The sequence below is a fragment of the Musca domestica genome, unplaced genomic scaffold (assembly GCF_030504385.1).
Source record: "Musca domestica strain aabys unplaced genomic scaffold, Musca_domestica.polishedcontigs.V.1.1 27, whole genome shotgun sequence".
NCBI classification, from domain to species: Eukaryota; Metazoa; Arthropoda; class Insecta; order Diptera; family Muscidae; genus Musca; species Musca domestica.
Genome location: NW_026712286.1, coordinates 8738352 through 8757406, shown reverse-complemented (window position 1 = coordinate 8757406; position 19055 = coordinate 8738352). Strand labels below are relative to the sequence as shown.

The window sequence follows — 19055 nt, the reverse complement described above, 5'->3', positions numbered from 1 at the left end:
AATATTGGGATGTGTGAAGTTTAGAAAGAATCCGATGCTTATATTACATTTTAAGAGAGATATAATTATTCAAAAATTTGACTCTTTTGTGGGGGAGGTACAAGCAGGTGTGGTCCGATCTCTACCATCTTTATAACAGATCTTGTGTTGATGGAAATATTGAGATGTGTGAAATATGAAGAGAACCAGATGCTTATTTCGGATTTTATGCTCGTTTAGGTTATTCAAAATTTTGACCCTTTGTGGGCGAGGTACCAGAAGGTGTGGTCCGATCTCTACCATCTTTATAACTGACCTTGTGTTGATAAAAATATTGGGATGTGTGAAGTTTAGAAAGAATCAGGTACTTATTTTACATTTTAAGAGAGATATAATTATTCAAAATTTTGACCTTTTGTGGGGGAGGTACCAGAAGGTGTGGTCCGATCTCTACCATCTTTATAACAGATCTTGTGTAGATGGAAATATTGAGATGAGCCAATTCTGAATGGAATCGGAATTTAATTTCGCGTTTTATGGGCTTCATGGATATTCAAAATTTTGATGCCTTCGTGGGAGAGGTGCCAGAAGCAGTGCGCCAATGCATCCCATTTTCACAGCAAATCTTGTGTTAGTATCAATAATGGGATGTGTGAAATATGAAGAGAATCGGATGCTTATTTCGGATTTTATGCTCGTTTTGGTTATTCAAAACTTTGAACCCTTTGTGGGGGAGGTACCAGCAGGTGTGGTCCGATCTCTACCATCTTTACAACAGATATTGTGTTGATGGAAATATTGAGCTGTGCCAAGTCTGAATGGAATCGGATTTTAATTTCGCGTTTTATGGGCTTCATTGATATTCAAAATTTTGATGCCTTCGTGGGGGAGGTACCAGAAGCAGTGCGCCGAAGTATCACATCTTCACAACAGATCTTGTGTTAGTAGAAATAATGCGATGTGCGAAATTTGAAAAGAATCAGATGCTTATTTCTGATTTTATGTTCGTTTTGGTTATTCAAAACTTTGAACCCTTTGTGGGGGAGGTACCAGAAGGAGTGGACCGATATATTCCATCTTCACACCAGACCTTGATATACTAAAAATATTGCGCTGTGCGTAATTTGAAGGCAATCGGACTCTTACATCATATTTTATGAGAGTTATAATTATTTAAAATTTTGACCCTTTGTGGAAGAGGTACTTGATGGAGTGGGCCGATATTGTCCATTTTCGCACCTGACCTAGAACTAATGAAAATATTAGGATTTGCAAAGTTAGGCAAAAATAGGATTATCCTTTCTCTTTCTGTGCAATAAAATATTTTCTTTGAAAATTTCGGGCTTTTGTGGGAGAGGTACCAAAAGGAGTGGGCCGATATTGTCAATCTCCGAACTCGATCTAAGTTTGCCAATAATATTACGATGTACCAAGTTTGGACCAAATCGGATACTCCCTTCGAGAGTTATCGTGCGCTCCAGCCAGGCAGACGGACGGACAACGCTAGATCGACTCCAAATGGCCTGAGACGGATTTAGTCCAAAGAGACCTAGGCTCTAAAACCATTATTTCGAGGAGGCTCTTTTTGGCTATATCAAATGATATATACCCTCTCTAGCCATATTACTGAGGGTATAAAAATCCAAAGGGGGCCTCTTATTCAATAGAATACTTCATAGGATGTCCCCATTTTTTCGCCTAAAACCAGACACTTTATGTGATGCCTTTTATCTCAGCAATTTCGCCCACTGTGCCTAGTTTTTCATAAAATCTCGTCATATTTGAGAAAAGACGATAACACAACATGATCATCATAACAGAGTTTGAAATAAAACCTCGCCTCCCATCAAAACAAGAATACACACACACACACACAAATTCCAACGCACACACACGCACATTTTATTCGAATGGAAAATTTTCAAATTAGACTTTGAAATTTTCCATTGATTAGAAGTAATTATTTTATGTTGAGCGCTACTTCTAAAACGGGGATTCCGGGGATGTTAGCCACAGACTTTCCTTAAAGAATATGGTAGGAGAGAATTGTTTTCTAAAACCCCAAGACGTTTTCATTTTAAAAATAAAATTAATTTTGAAACAGAAAACATTGTCGTCGTAAGGTCAGAAACCAATAAAACCGCACAGCAGCACTTCAGAAGAATGCCACCGCAACAACAGCAGCAGTTAGCTAATGGCTAGAGCAGGCCGGTTTTAGCTGGCACAAAAACAAATATTTGTTATATGGTTTTTTTCTTGTTTTTATAAAAAAAAAAAAACAAAAAACCTACACAATCCATGCCTTTAATTCGAAATTGGAAGAGATCTGAGAGGAGTGGTGGTTTTGGTATTCATAGAAATTATTAAAGATATTGGCCCAAAAGTATGTCAATAGGTAAGAGATGTTAAGAAAAAAAACACAGATTTTAAGTGGAAGATATGGAAGACTGTCTTGAAAAAAGATATTTACAATTTTTTTTTATTACAAAAAAATAGGAAAATTTTGAAATTCTAGTTTAATTCTATGCAGTTTAAATACATTTATGCCCTAAAAACTAGTATATATACTTATATTTCATCGTTTAACACAATGTAAATAATTTCTGCAATTTTTTGGGGCAGTATAACAGTTTGTATAACAGTTATAATAACTGTTATACTAACATAAAACCTCTTCAAAAGCTGTGGAAAGGTTATTAGAACAACATAAAATGGATTATGTTGCATTTCTCTATGTATAACAGTTATAATTAACTGTTATACCAAGTAAAATGCACAAGAGCACTCACTAAAATGGCTTGGTAAACATCACAAACTAATTTACGTTTCATTTCGTAACGTATAACAGTAATCGAAACTGTTATACAAACTGTTATACTCACAAAAATTGTCAGAAATAAGCATTAATATCAAAAGCATTTGATAGTATTAACTTAATTTCCCCTTTTTATGTATTGCGCTGTGTATAACAGTTTTCATAAACTAAAAAAAACTAAGCAAACTACACAAAACCCTTACTAAAATGGCTTGGGAAGCAACAGAAATTAATTTACGCTTCATTTAGGTGGGTATAACAGTTATAGAAACCGTTATACGTGCTAAAATTGTCAGAAAAAATAAACTAATTTCCAAAACAGCTGATTACATTCAATAAATTTCCTTTTTTATGCATTCCGCTGTGTATAACAGTTTTAATAAACTGTTATATCAAGTAAAATGCCGAGAATCCTTACTAAAATGGCTTAGGAAACACCGGGAGCTAATTTGCGCTTCATTTCGTAACATATAACAGTTATCAAAACTGTTATACAAACTGTTATACTCACAAAAATTGTCAGAAATAAATATTAATATCAAAAGCATTTAATTGTATTAACTAAATTTCCCCTTTTTATGAATTTCGCTGTGTATAACAGTTTTCGTAAACTATTACACCAAGTAAAATACACACAGAAAACGTACTCCTTAAAAATCAAGAAGAAATTAGGCCAAATTTCCTATTAAATAATATATTCTATATTAAATAATATCATCAAAATTCCCAGACATTTATCCACGCTCCATTTCCTATAAATCAAACTGGCGCTGCAAACAAAAAATAACCAAAACGCATAACCTTCAATGACTTAACTTTTCTTTTCATTGCACCCCGCTTTAAGCCTCTTTGAATTTACATCACCCCCTCAAAGGCAAAAACCACGCACATAACTTTCCTTCCTCCCAGTGACAGAGGTATGTCATTTTGTTAATGCTTGGAAACCGATTGAGCACTTGCGTGCCTCTCTTCTTAGCCCGCGTGGTAACATACGTATACGAGTGTGTGTGTGTATGTGATCAGTCGATCATGAACAACAAATTGTAATTGAATACCAAATACATGGTGAATTATTTTGACCAATTTGTTGGCCATACGTGAGTGGGCAAAAAAAAAGACGGCGACAAAAAAAACAATAACCACTATTCAATGCAAGAGTCAAAACAGTGTGGGACAGTAATATAGCACAATTACAGTATGTTATGAAATAACTTATTTTATGGAGGTTTTCCATTCTACGAAACCAATTTCCAAAAGGCTTGTGATGGGGACTCCAATTCAGTAGTTGTATTTGGTCTCCTATTAAAACCAATGGAGAACGTTTCCTATTCTATATCCATAGAGCCCAATTGAGTTTTAATTCTATTGAATTGGCAGTACGTACTTTTTTTGGACATTTTTTGAGAGTATAACAGTTTGTATAACAGTTTTATATAACTGTTATACACATATAAATTAAGCTCAAAATTGCTTCTGATGCAACCTGGAGAAATTTAATGTTTATTTGTTGCCTTAGATATATTATGACAGTTTTAAAAACTGTTATACAAACAGTTTCCTGGTCAATAGATGACTATTTATGAGTTTTCCTATTCTTTAAAAGATGTTTAATTCTAATGAATTGAAAATACGTACATTTTCTTGAATTGTTTTGAATTTTTTTTTGAGAGTATAAGAGTTTGTATAACAGTTTTTAAAACTGTTATACACTTCGAAATTAAGAAAATACAATTTCTGACGTTCTCTACAACAACTTGGGAAGTTTTTCCATTGTATTGCACAGAGTATGACAGTTTTTATAACTGTTATACAAGTAAAACTTAACAAATAAACAGTCTCTGAACACATTTAGAGCACTTTCAAATGTTTTATGGCATTTTTTGAGAGTATAATAGTTTGTATAACAGTTTTTTTATAACTGTTATACACTTCGAAATGAAGAAAATATAATTTCTCTAGAACAATTTCGGGGGTTTTCCCATTGTATTACACAGAGTATAACAGTTTTTATAACTGTTATACAAGTAAAACTTAACAAATAAACAATCTTTGAAGTTTTAAATCACATTTTGAGCAATCTTAAATGAATTAGGACATTTTTTGAGAGTATAACAGTTTTTTCATAAGTGTTATACACTTCGAAAAGATGAAAATAAAATTTCTGACGTTCTCTAGAATAATTTCGGGGGGTTTACCATTGTATTACACAAAGTATAACAGTATTTATAACTGTTATACAAGTAAAACTTAACAAATAAACAATCTCTGATCACATTTAGAACACTTTCAAATGTTTTAAGACATTTTTTGAGATTGTAACAGTTTGTATAACAGTTTTTTATAACTGTTATACGCTCTGAAATGAAGAAAATATAATTTCTGACGGTCTCTAGAACAATTTAGGGGGATTTCCATTGTATTACACAGAGTATAACAGTTTTTATAACTGTTATACAAGTAAAACTATCAATCTCTGATCATATTTAGAGCACTTTCAAATGTTTTATGACATTTTTTGCGAGAAAAACAGTTTTTTATAACTGTTACACACTTCGAAATGAAAAAAATAGAATTTCTGACGTTCTCTAGAACAATTTTGGGGCGTTTTCTCATTCTATTCCACAGAGTATAACAGTTTTTATAACTGTTATACAAGTAAAACTTAAGAAATAAACAATTTCTGATATTTTAAATCACATTTAGAGAACTTTTAAAAAAATAGGACATTTTTTTAGAGTATAACAGTTTGTATAACAGTTTTTTTATAACTGTTATACACTTCGAAATAAAGAAAATACAATTTCCGACGTTCCCTAGAACAATTTCGGGGGTTTTCCCATTGTATCACACAGAGTATAACAGTTTTATAACTGTTATACATATTGAAATTGTAAAAAAAAACTTTTCAGAGAGATCCTATTCGAAATGAGACCTCTTCTATTTTATTAGATATATTTTCCATTTATCTTTTACCCCAACTGTGTTGCCTTTTTAAGCTATTTTTAGTTCAAGCCACTAAAAAAAACTACTTAACGACAAGTTAAACAAACTTAACAACGGAAAAGAATGATGGAAGGAGAGGAGATCTAAAGAAACAATAACAACCACCAATTTTGTTTGGTGGCTTATTTTTTTGTTTTTTTGGTTTTAAATGTTAACATGACGTCAAGGTGAGGAAAAAAACAAGAAAGAAAAAAAAGAACAACAATAATGTGTGCTGGGGAAGAGTGGGAGAATTATATGGTGAGATTAATGATTTGATTGTTGTTGCTGCTGTCGTTTTGTGATTCTCACGCAATATTGTAAACAAGGAGATTGACATTTTTTATCACACACACGCGCGCGCTCGCTCGTAGGGAAAGATTAATTTAGTCAATGACACTGGCAGTTTGTAGTAATGAAGGAATAAAGGGAGAGAGAGAGTGAGCATGAACATGTGAGAGAGAGAGAGGACATTAGTAGAGTATGTTGTGGCAAGAGCTAATGTGTGTTGTTTTTCTTTGGGGGGAAACACCGTTGTAATGCTGTTCATATGAGTGAGGGGGAGAGAGAGAGAGAGCGAGCTTAGGTGAGCGTAAGAGAGAAAGTGGGAATGTGTTCTGTGTGTGAATTAAGGAAAAACAATGATGGGACCCAGTTTTGTATTGTATTGTAAAATTGCATGTGAAAAAAAAAAAAACAATGAAAGAAATTATCACAAGGCGGCAGAGTTGGGCAGGTAAGGCTGCTCTCATTTTCTGTTAGGCAGCTTAGAATTTTCGTTGATTTTAAGAAGATTTTTTTTTTTGTTTTTGTTTTTTTTTTTTTTTTTTTTTTTTTTTGGATCACTTTCCAGCCATCCATGAATGGTAGAGAATTTTCAAAAAATCACTTTATTCGATTTTTTTTTAATTTCATTTTCATATTTCCTTTGTCAAAAAAAGCTTTTAACTTTTGTTGCACTTTTTGTTGGATTTTCTTATCACTGGCTGGTTGGCTGACTGGCTTTGTGTTTGCTTTGACGTTGTTGGCATTTATTTTTTTTTTGCCAAAGATTGCAGAGACTAGAAAAATCAATATTTGTACCTTTTTGCCATTCTTTATTTTTAATTTTTTATACTTTTGTTTTTGTATCTATTTTCAAAAAAAAAAAAAAAAAACGTTAAGATTTTTAACTATGTTGCTTGTTGTTGTTTCTTATTATTTTTGTTTTTTAATATTTTGTGCCATTTTAACACAACAACATTCGAACACACACACACTCACACTCACGCATATAACTCAAGAAGCCAAGAAAAAATTAATATTTTTTTTATTATTTTTTGTTGTTGCTGCTCTTTGTGGTTATTAACAAAAACACACTCAAAAAAATGATAATGAAATTCGTAGTTGTTGTTGTTTTATTTTTAATATTGCACGTTTGTATTAATATTTGTCGCCAATATTCAAGTGTTGTTGTTGCTGTTATTTCTGCGTTTTAGTTAGCCGCACTTCGTTTTTTTTTGTTTATTGTCGATTTGCTGATTTCAACCCGCCAAGCATTTAAGCTAAGCGTGCGCTCACCGTAACCGTTTTGCCGAGAATTTGCACGTCTACTATTATGCTCAGGCGGAGATTTTTCATTTGGAGGTCTTGCCGCTTGCCAGCCAGCCAGCAGTAACCGACGATCGATCGTAAAAAAACAACAACAATAACAACGACGATTGTCTAGCTGTCTGGCCAGCCAGTCTGTTGCTTTGTGGGTTTTTTGTGCTCTGCTCTTTTGTTTTGGGTGAGTTAGGAGGCTCCCCACTTCATCTCAATGGCATCAATGCCAGGGATGGAAATTCGGAGTATGGTGGGTACTAAAAATAGTACGTTATTTCAAGAGAGTACACGTTTTATATTAAACCGGAAAACATTAACAAGACCCCATACTACCATTTGTCCTCATATGAAGCCATCCAGGTCCTTAAGCAGGGACTAATTTTAAAGGCCATGTAGAGCCTAAAATATTGAATTTTTATATCCAATATAAAAATATATTTTGAGAGTATTTCTAAAAAAAACCAATCAGATGCTTAAATGTGAATTTTCAAAAACCATTTTTAAGGCAGAATGCAGGACCTTAAATATCGGATTATTATTATTATTTTTTTTTTTGGAAAAATTTAATTTGGGATATAGTATTTATAAAAAACAAACAGAGGATGTGAATCCAGAAGTGGATCCATCCAGAGCCTAAAATATTGAATTTTTATACCCACCCAGCTCCTTTAAATGGGGTTTTTTGAGAGTATTTCTAAAAAAACCAATCAGAGGCTTAAATGTGAATTTTCAAAGACAATTTTTAAAGAAGAATGCAGGACCTTAAATGTTTTTATTTATTTTTTTTTTTTTGGAAAATTTTAAAAGTACCATCCAGAGCCCCATATAAGAATTTTTAAGAGAATATTTTCAAGGACCATTCAAAACCTCAAACCTGGATTTTTTTAACACTACTTTAAAAGACCATTCCGAGCCTTTTATTGGGATTTAGTATTAACAAAAAAACAAGCAGAGGCTGTGACTCCAGAAGTGAATCCATCGAGAGCCTAAAATATTCAATTTTTATACCCACCCAGATCCTTCAATGGCGGTTTTTCTAAAAACAACAATCAGAGGCTTAAATGTGAATTTTTAAAAAACATTTTTAAAGCAGAATGCAGGACCATAAATGTCGGTTTTTTTTGGAAAATTCTAAAAGAACCCTCCAGAGCCCTAACTAAGAATTTTTAAGAGAATATTTTCAAGGACCATCCAGATCCTTAAACTTGGATTTTTTAACACCACGTTAAAGGACCATTCCGAGCCTTTTATTGGAGTTTAATATTTAAAAAAAAAACAAGCAGAGGCTGTGAATCCAGAAGTGAATCCATCCAGAGCCTGAAATATTCCATTTTTATATCCACCCAGATCCTTTAATGAGGGTTTTAGAGAGTATTTCTAAAAAAATCCAATTAGAGACTTAAATTTGAATTTTCAAAAACCATTTTAAAGCAGAATGCAGGACCTTAAATGTCGGTTTTTTTTTTGGAAAATTTTAAAAGAATCATCCAGAGCCCCAAATAAGAATTTTTAAGAGAATATTTTCAAGGACCATCCAAAACCTCAAACTTGGATTTTTTAACACCACGTTAAAGGACCATTCCGAGCCTTTTGGGAGTAATAAAAAAAAAAACAATGTGAATTTTAAATGAACACTTTTAAAACAGAATTCAGGGCCTCAAATGTGGCTTATTTAGGAAAATTTTAAAAGAACCATCCAGAGACCCTAACAAGAATTTTTTTCAAATTAATTTAGAGGACCATTCAGAGCCTATAACTTGGATTTTTCAAGACTTTTTTAAAGGTTTACACAGAGAGATTTTTTTTTGTAGAATTTTTAAAAAAACTTGTCAGAGGCTTAAAAGTGAATTTTAAAATACCATTTTTTAATAGCCAAACCCAGGGCCTCAAAGGTCGATTTTTTGGGAAAATTAAAAAAAAAACACCCAGAGTCCGGATTTTAAATTAAGTTATTTTAAAGGAAACGAATGAAAACAAAAAATGTCGGAAGTAACATCAAATTTTAGAATAAGTTTAGATTTGTTCCAATTGGTCACATTTGGCACGAATTATGGCCTTAAAATGGCGAATGAAATTGTCTCACGCTACCCGTATGTTGCTCTGCGGTATTTTATCCCATTTCCGGCGAAGCGCTTGCTTTAGGTGAACGACACTTTGGTTTTTTTAGTGCCAACCTTGCTTTCCCTGCAAAATACTCCAGACACAATAGTCCAACGGATTGGTATCCGAAGATTTTGGTGGCCATTGTGCGCCAGAAATGAAGCGAGGAACCTCATTTCTCATTTCTCATTTTGTAACCTTTCTCATTTTGTAACCTTTCGCGATAATATTCGGCATTTATTCAAATGCTACGGTCGATTAATACGAGCGGAGAGAGCGGCCATTGGCTGTTATGGCGGCCCCACACCATCACCATGGCCGTTCGGCTGGACAACGAATGTTTTCTCATCGGAGAAAACCAAATTCGGCAGTTCACCACTTTCAGCCAAGCGAAGCAACTCTTTAGCTCTTTTGACTCTATTTTCTTTCTGTTGCGGTGTAAGTTCTTGCACTTTTTGGAATTTCAATGCTTTTACCCCGAGCTAATTTTTCAACTTTTGCCGAATGGAATATTGCGATATGTTCAGTTCACGAGCCCTTTTTTTTTGGCCACTGCGACGCGGGTTGCGATCAAATCGCTTCTTTACTTTTCGAACCATTTCTGCAAATGTTACTGTTTTTTTCCGTCCACTTCCTTTATGTCGGGCTACCCTACCAGACGAGAGGCACGAGGTACGAGACACAAAAGATTTATTCACATTTAAATGCTGGAGTGCTCTAACGATAGCCACTTGAGGTTCTCCAGCCAAATGTAAAGAAATCACACTATCACCCTTGAATTCCATCGCGAATAACTTTTTTTCTGGAAAATTCTCACGAAAATGCTTTTGTACGCTTGTAAACAATATAATGAGCTGTCACTGGAATAAGTTTAACAGCTGTCGGACAAGTGGCTTAGAAATGACAGCAGTCTGAAATTGGTTGCAGTTTTTTATATCGAGCGTTGCATTTACGTTTGTGTTTAAAGATATTTGTCAAAGCCTTTTTTATGCTCTTGAATTATTCTGGAAGTCCGGCCTCTGCTTGTCCCCATGGAAACTTATTCTTTTCTCTCTCACAAGCAAAAATCCGGTTTTGTACATTTTCTACAGAAAACGTACCATTTCTATGGCCCTTCCATCTCTGATATTTGTAAACAATACTCCGATAACAACAACGACCTTATACGTTATTTTCTCTCTGAATGTGTGCCGCTCTTTCTCTCACTCTCCCTCACTGCTGTTCTCTGTAAAATATGAATTCAGATGACATTCTCAAGAGAGTTAAAACCAAACATTTGAAGATGGTTGAATTCCAATTTTCACAACTTCGTAACGAAAAATCGAAGCCAAAAGGTTCAAAGTAAGGGAGAATTATAAAAAAAATCATAGAAAAAATTAAATCTGTCACTCTCTACGGCATCCCCCCACACATGGGTAACTGTGTGGCACTTGACGAATTTCCTAAAGGCCGTACTGCTGGTAACTATTGAGGCAGCCAGCCAAGCATTAAGTCGCATTGCATTCGAAATTTATTGCTATTGCCATACAACCAACCAGCCATCCAACCAGCCATCTCTCCAACCATCCGGCCACCATCTCCACATACCACCTTTGGCCATGTGAATATTTTTTTTTGAGAGCAGCTTTGACGACATCGTCTAAAAAAACAAAATAAGACAACTACGCAACTACTTTTCTGATGGCTCCAACTTTCCGTAGGTGTTGTGGGAACCAACGAATTGTTGGTAGGTTGGCTGGTCGACCAACATCGCAGCAACACCAACACCAACACAGGCATACACACATGGCCATATAAGCGGTTCGAAAAGAAAAAAAATAATAACAACATTCATACGTAATTATACCACGATTTGCAATTATTTTATTGATTGATATTTTTAGATGGCTTTTGCGGCAACTTGGTTTAGTTGAGGAAGAGAGAAAGAAAGAGAATAACAGCAGAGAGTGTTTACAAAGAGAGTCAATCACAGGAATTGTGGGTACATTTTGTGTGTAATAACCGACATACAAAGTACACGTGTTCGATCGTTGCTTGAATGAAAGAAAAAAAACTTGAAGGAAGGGAATTGGCCAAGACGAAGTGGAGTACATTGGACGGGTTCGATTCCCTAAGCCGGGAGGAGCACAAGTGGAATTTAAAAATTTTCCATTGGTGATTGCAGTTTCTGGAACAAGGCACTTAGGGGATTCAAAAAAATTTAGATTTTTGAAATAAAATCGATAACACATTTATCGATAGCAAAAATTTTCAATAATTATCGATAACCTTTTTTATTACCAAAAATATGTATTCCAAAACAAATTCGGTTGTATAAAAACCTATATTTCGATAACACATTTATCGATAACAAAAATTTTCTAATAGTTATCGATAGCTTATTTTTTGTTATAAACAGTGCATATTATTGAAATAAATGTCGGATTTCTAAAAAAACTATTCTTTGATAACACGTTTATCGATAACAAAAATTTTAACCTCAGTTTTTCTTTCTTTTTCGAAAATTTCTTTTTTCTAAAAAAATTTTTTTCGATAACACGTCTATCCAGAATGTAAATTTTTTACGATTTTTTTCTTTATGATATCGAAAAAAATTGCAAAACTAGTAGATTGCAGTTCCTGGAACAGAGCACTTAGAGGATTCAAATAAATGTGGATTTTTGAAAAAAGTTCGATAACACATTTATCGATAGCAAAAATTTTCAATAATTATCGATAACCTTTTTTGTTACCAAAAATATGTATTCTAGAAAAAAATCTGTTTTTTAAAAAGTTATTCTTCGATAACTCGTTTATCGATAACAAAAAATTTCCAATAGTTATCGATAGCTTATTTTTTGTTATAAACAGTGCATATTATTGAAAAAAGTGTCGAATTTCCGAAAAACTTTTCTTCGATAACAGGTTTATCGATAACAAAAATTTGTCGAAAGCTATTGATAACAAACATTTTTCGATAGTTATCGATAACCTCAGTTTTTCTTGCTTTTTCTAAAATTTATTATTTTTTATTTTATTTTACTCTAAGAAATATATTATCCACAACATATTTTCCATATTTATCGATAACTAGTTTGCTAAATACCCATCTTTCAATAGCAAAATGTATCAATAATTAGCGATAACATGTTTCTAACATGCGTATCGATATTTTTCCATAACACAATTTATCGATACGTATCGACTTTTGTCGTTTCCATATTAAATAGTAAAAAAATAAAAAAATAGGAAATTTTTTGGTATTTATCGATAACATAAATATCGACTTTTATCGATACCATATTTATTTCTCTTTGTTGAATAGTAAAAATACATAGTTTCACTATATTTTTCGATAACATGTTTCTAACATGTTTATCGATATTTTTCCATAACACAATTTATCGTTACGTATCGATAATATTTAATATTTTGAAATATTTTGGTATTTTTTAATAACACAATTTATCGATAGTTATCGATAACACAAATATCGAATTTTATCGGTACCATTTCAGCTTATCTTTGTTGAATAGTAAAATCAAAAATAATTTCTCCATATTTTTCGATAACATCATTTATCGATAACATAAAATATCGTCTTCTATGCATACCTTATTTGTTTTATCGTAAAAAAAACTATATTTCTCAATAACACAATTTATTAATAACATAAAATGTCGTATTCTATCCTGCGATAACGTATTCTATCCAAAACTATATTTATCAATATTTTTCGATAACACATTTTATCGATATCTATCGATAACATAAATATCGTATTCTATCCTTACCATATTTGTTTCTGTTTCTCAGCAAAAAAAAAAAAACATAATTTGTCGATATTTTTCGATAACATAAGTTTCCGATAGTTATCGATAACATAAAATATCGTCTTCTATCCATACCATATATTTGTTTTTCTTTGTTGAATATCAACAATACATAGGTTCCCTATATTTTTCGATAACACAATTTATCGATAACATAAAATATCGTCTTCTATTCATACCATATTTGTTTCTCTTTGTTAAATGGTAAAAAAGCTATATTTATCAATATTTTTCGATAACGCAATTTTTCGATAGTTATCGATAACATTAAATATCGATTTTTATCGATACCTTATTTGGTTTACTTTGTTTAATCGTAAAAAACTATATTATCAATATTTTTCGATTACACAATTTATCGAAAGTTATCGATAACATAAAATATCGCCTTCTATCCATACAATATTTGTTTCTCTAGTAAAAAAAACACAATTTCTCGATATTATTCGATAACACAATTTATCGGTAGTTATCGATAACATAATTTCTCAACATAATAATTTATCGATAACATAAAATATCATCTTCTATCCATACCATGTTTGTTTCTCTTTGTTTAATCGCAAAAAAAAAAACATTCGATAACACAATTTATCGTTTGTCGTCATCAATTTTTTTAAGTGTCCTTTCTACTCACCTCTTTTGTATGTTATCCGTCTGATCGCGATACAAATTCGGACTGCTGCCATGTCGCTGATGTTTGTACGATGCTAAAGCTATTTGTGAGGCTAATTTTGAAGCTGTAACCAAATCTTCACGACTTTTGCTTAGACTCTGCATATTCGACGTGGGTCGACGTGGTCGTTTAGCGGAATGAAATTAACGACGGCGACGACGAAAATCATCAAACCTAAGTTGTGTTGCCAAGTGTTGGTGCCCTTAGGTTGGACTTCGTCGCATCATGGGCAAGTTATCGAAAGGTTGTTTGTTATCGAATGACTTTTCGAACTCGACGATGATAACCTGTAAGAGAAAAAACGGAATTTGGATAAAAAAGTGTGTTATAGTTATCGATAACATATTTTTAAATATATAAAAATATGTATTTTTAAAAAAAAAATCATTTTTCTAAAGGACAATTTTTCGATAATATTTTTATCGATAAGTTTTTTCCTATTTAAAAAAATATACATTATTGAAATAAATTTCTGTTTCCTCAAGAAATATCATTCGCCAATGTTTTAATCGATAGCAAAAAATAAAATTGAATTTTAACAAGTTATCGATAATTATCGAATTTTTTCCAAAACTGCAAATTATTTCCAATTTTTTTGTTTTGAAAATTCTATGACATTTTTCAAAACAAAAAATTATTTTTTTCTATTTCTTGTTTTCCAAACATGTCGTAAGTATCGCATTCGATTGGGGAGTGAAGCTGCTCATAGTTTCTCTCTCTCCCTCTCTTTCTCTCTTTGAAGGGATTTTGAATTACCCTCAAAAGCCGCTCTAGCGACCAGGTTCTGCCGTTATCATTGGAAGGGAGTATTGACCATTTGTATACCCCTGGCCTTTAGTCCATTGATATTTTGTTTTCCCGGGAGAGCGGTAAGAAGAGAAAAAAACTCTCTCTCTCCCTCTCTTGAACTCTCATTTATTGTTGTCTAATTCCAGGAATTCCGCTGCATGTATTTGATCTTGATTTGTTGTTTCTATTGGATAACGGAATGTATTCCCCTGTATGTTACCTCACTGATGCCGATTTTTGCCCTGCCGGCTATGCAGATTTTGGTGAGAGAATAGGACTTTTCTCTCAGATTAACTTTTTTGTATTTTTCCCCTTTGACCCCCATGTTTCAGAGCTCCGAAAGAACCTGTCAAAATTACTTCAAAGACACCCTGGCCATGTTCTTGGGCAGCCTGATTGTGGCCTCGGCCATTGAATACTGTAATCTGCACAAGCGTTTGGCACTGAAAACAATACTCCTGGTGGGCTGTAGTCCTCGGAGGTTAGTAGCAACACTTTCTGGATCCAAAATCAAAATTTGATTTCGAAATTTTTCAGATTACACATTGGCCTGATTTGTGTGACCAGTTTCATATCGATGTGGATCTCAAATTCGGCCACAACGGCCATGATGTGTCCCATTGTCAAGGCAGTGCTGCAGGAACTGGAAACGGTAGGAGTATCGCGAGACATTTCTCAAAATGTTGAGCGGTTTTTTTCTCAATTTCAGAACCATGTCTTGGAGATTTGGATGCCTGAGGATGAAGAACCTGCCAGCGAGGGTAAACGCCATTCCTCCCGGGTAGCCCTGGCCTTCTACTTTGGCATAGCCTATGCCTCGACCATAGGTGGGTGTGGCACCCTCATAGGAACGGGCACGAACTTAACATTCAAGGGTCTATTTGAGGGGTAGGTTTAAGTAAAGGCAAATTTCTGATTCAGATTGAGCTTTCTGTTCCCCTTACCTCCCCCCAGACGTTTTCCCGAGGCCACGGATAAAATCGATTTTCCCCGCTTCATGGGCTGGTCCATGCCCATGGTGATCGGCGACACAGTGTTGTTATTCCTCAGTCTACAAATATCACACATGGGGCTGGGACGCCGCTCTAGCCAGGTGGCCAAAGAATTGTCAAGTGGCGCCCAAGCTGCCGACACCGTTAGGTCGGTGGTATTGGAAAAATATGAGGAATTAGGTCCAATGTCCTGGCATGAATGGCAGGTTCTGTTTTGGTTTTTGGCCATGATTGGGCTGCTCTTTACTCGCTCGCCTGGATTTATGCCAGGATGGGCTGACTTTTTGAATGCCGTGTAGGAAAATCCCTTTCATTAGACTCCCTCCAAGACTCACCCTCTCTTCTTTGTTTTCAGCTCCATCAAAACATCTGCTGCGGTGATGTTAACGGTCCTGGCCTTGTTTCTGTTTCCCATGACTTGTTACTACTGCCACCATTTGAGGTCCAAGGGTAAGTCCAGGCACTCCCTTTTGAGAAAACTTTAAAACCCACCTTTTCCAGGTCCCCATCCATCGCAACGTGAGAGGTCATTGCTAACCTGGGATTTTGTGCACAATCATGTTCCCTGGGGCCTGGTTTTTCTGCTGGGTAAGTGAAACGAGGTTTTCTGGAGAACTTTACAATTCCTGCCCCTTTAATTTTCAGGTGGTGGCTTTGCCCTTGCCGATGCCAGCCAGGAGAGTGGCATGGCCAAGCTATTGGGAGAGACCATGTCTGCATTGCAATCCTGGCCTGATTTTGCCATACAATTTTCGGCCATTTCCGCGGGGATATTCTTGACCAACTTCAGTGCCAATGTGCCGATTTGTAACATTCTCATACCCATACTCCAGGAGCTGGTAAGGAAAATTCTCCCTCTCTTTAAAAATGCCCTTCAAATCCTGAAGTAATTTTCCTAACCTCTAACCCCTATGGAATGGTTGTGTTTACCCTCCCCCCAGGCCGTTGCCATTAAAATGAACCCCATCATGTTGGTATTCCCGGCTGGCATTGCCACCAGCATGGCCTTCCATTTGCCCGTGGGTACTCCGCCAAATGCCATTGTGGCGGGATATGCCGGCATCAAAAGTAAATACATGGTAAGTTTGGGATCCATCTTCCCCTACAATTGAGTGATACGAACAAACATTCTCTCCCCCTATCTTTCCTAAAAAAATTATATATCCAGGTCGAGGCAGGTATTTTGCCCACAATCTTTACCCTGCTAATGCTGCTGGTCAATGTCCAAATAATGCATTATCTCATTTACCCCTCCAGAGAATTTCCAATTTGGGCTCAAACACCCAGGAATAATGAATTTTAGAAATTTTCTCTTAAAAAAAAAAAAATGGTTACTTGAAAGTTTCCAAACCGGTTATCGGTTACTGTTTTGAAATATGATTTTTTCAAAGAAATAATTAATCCAATAAATTACTTTGGTCTTGGAAAAATTTGGTCACAATAAAAAACCGCTTACTTGAAAAATTTTCAAACCGGTTATCGGTTACTTTTAGGGAAATATGATTTTTTAAAGAAATAATTATTCCAATACATTTTCTTTAGTTTTGGAGATATCTGGTGACAATAAAAATCCGGTGACTCGAAAAATTTTTGAATGGTTATCGGTTACTTTTAGGGTAATATGAATTTTAGTAAAGAAATAATTAATCCAATAAATTTTCTTAGATTTTGGAAAAGTCTGGTAAAGATTATAAACCGGTTACCCGAGTTTTGGAACCGGTTATCGGTTACTTTTGCCGGTTTAATAAAGCCAAATTAAAACAAATGTAGACAACTTGATGATAAATTTGGTAATAAAAAAATTTGGTAATAAAAAAAAATTGCTTCGGTTTTGGAAAAATCTGGTGCCAATTAAAAACCGGTTACCCCAGCTTTGAGTTATCGATCGGTTATCGGTTATTTTTCGGCGGCTTTATAAAGCAAAATTAAAATTAATCTAGAGAATTTGCTGATAAGCCTTAAAATTTTGGATAAATGTGACTCTTAAAAGCCGGTTACTTAAATTTTTGAACCGGTTATCGGTTACTTTTTGGAATTATAAAGCCCAATGAACGAAATAACACGATATAATAATACAATTCAGTATAATACAAAAAATTTCCTCAGGTTTTGGAAAAATCTGGTGAGAATTAAAAACCGGTTATCCTAGTTTTGAAACCGGTTGTCGAGTACTTTTGCCGGTTTTATAAAGCCAAATTAAAATAAATCTTGATAATTTGCTCATAAGCCTTATAATCTTGGATAAATATGACACTTAAAAGCCGGTTACTTAAATTTTTGAAGCCGGTTATCCGTTACTTTTTTCAATTATAAAGCCTAATGAACGAAATAATACAATACAATAATGCAATTCAGTATAATATAAAATTTCCTTAGGTTTTGGAAAAATCTGGAAATAATTAAATACCGGATACCCGAGTTTTGAAACCGGTTATGGTTAACTTTTGTTTGGTTTTTATAGTCAAATTAAAACAAATCTAGAGAATTTGCTGATAAGCCTTAAAATTTTGGATATATGTGGCTCTAAAAGACGGTTACCTAAATTTTTGAACCGGTTATCGGTTACTTTTTGGAATTATAAAGCCTATTGAACGAAATAATGAGTACCATACAATTCCCATTGGCTTTGGAAAAATATCGTAGCAATTAAAATCCGGTTACTCGCATTTATGAAGCGGTTATCGGTTACAATTCACTAATAATCCTCATAATTTAGAAAAATTATGGAAACCATTCACATAATTTTTTGAACCAGTTATCGGTTACCTGAAATCCGGTTATTCGATTTTTTAAAGCGGTTATCGCTCACTTTTGCGTTTATAAATCGGTTACTTTTGCACAGTTATGAAACTTAATGAACGAAATAATAAATATAAAGAAATCCCATTATTTATTAATATCATTTAATATCTAATGTAATTGAAAACCGGTTACTCGAGTTTTTCAAGCAGTTATTGACTACTTGTGCGGGTTTAAAAGGACAAATAAAAGTATAGTGAGAAAAATGCACTAATAACCGTTATAATTTTGGAACAATATGGTTATTTAACATTGGTTACTTAAGTTTTTGGACCGGTTATCGGTTACTTTTGGGAAACTATAAAACTTTAAAAACGAAATAATAAAAATATTAACAGTCCCACTGCCATTGCAAAACTATAGACCAATTACAAACCGGTTAGTCGAGTTTTTGAAGCGGTTATCGATTACTTTTATGTAGCCATTGTCAATAAAAAACAGTTCTCAGCTTTTTGAGACAATTTTTTCGGACGAATTATCGGTTACTTGTGTGTTCGCTGTAGTTAAGTAACCGATAACCGATACAA

At 34.0% G+C, this 19055-nt stretch overlaps 2 protein-coding genes across 11 annotated transcripts in view; one reads left to right on the top strand and one right to left on the bottom strand.

Moving 5' to 3' along the window:
- The window catches only part of LOC101899738 (mitogen-activated protein kinase kinase kinase 13), a 51513-nt gene that overhangs the window by 24700 nt on the left and 7758 nt on the right, over positions 1 to 19055 (bottom strand). For 5 of the 9 annotated variants that reach the window (XM_011292999.3, XM_011293000.3, XM_059124024.1 and 2 more), the window contains one exon: positions 13910 to 14235. In XM_011292999.3, coding sequence (XP_011291301.1) covers positions 13910 to 14052 — 143 coding nt within the window. In that variant the 5' untranslated portion in view covers positions 14053 to 14235. Of the gene's footprint in view, positions 1 to 6859; positions 6908 to 7039; positions 7502 to 13909; positions 14236 to 19055 lie in introns of those variants that run through there. The other 4 variants (XM_059124028.1, XM_011293002.3, XM_005180598.4 and 1 more) reach the window with 4 other exon arrangements.
- LOC101892483 (protein I'm not dead yet-like) lies at positions 14557 to 17172 on the top strand. 2 transcript variants are annotated; one of them, XM_020035740.2, is made up of 12 exons: positions 14557 to 14617; positions 14691 to 14817; positions 14884 to 15000; positions 15070 to 15218; positions 15275 to 15389; positions 15447 to 15625; positions 15692 to 15877; positions 16085 to 16179; positions 16231 to 16317; positions 16375 to 16568; positions 16671 to 16808; positions 16898 to 17172. In XM_020035740.2, the coding sequence occupies exons 1-12, from the start codon at positions 14613 to 14615 to the stop codon at positions 17030 to 17032; spliced, it is 1527 nt and encodes a 508-aa protein (XP_019891299.1). In that variant the 5' UTR covers positions 14557 to 14612; the 3' UTR covers positions 17033 to 17172. The 2 variants fall into 2 exon arrangements, with proteins under 2 accessions (XP_019891299.1, XP_019891298.1); XM_020035739.2 differs by having other exon boundaries at positions 15692 to 16024.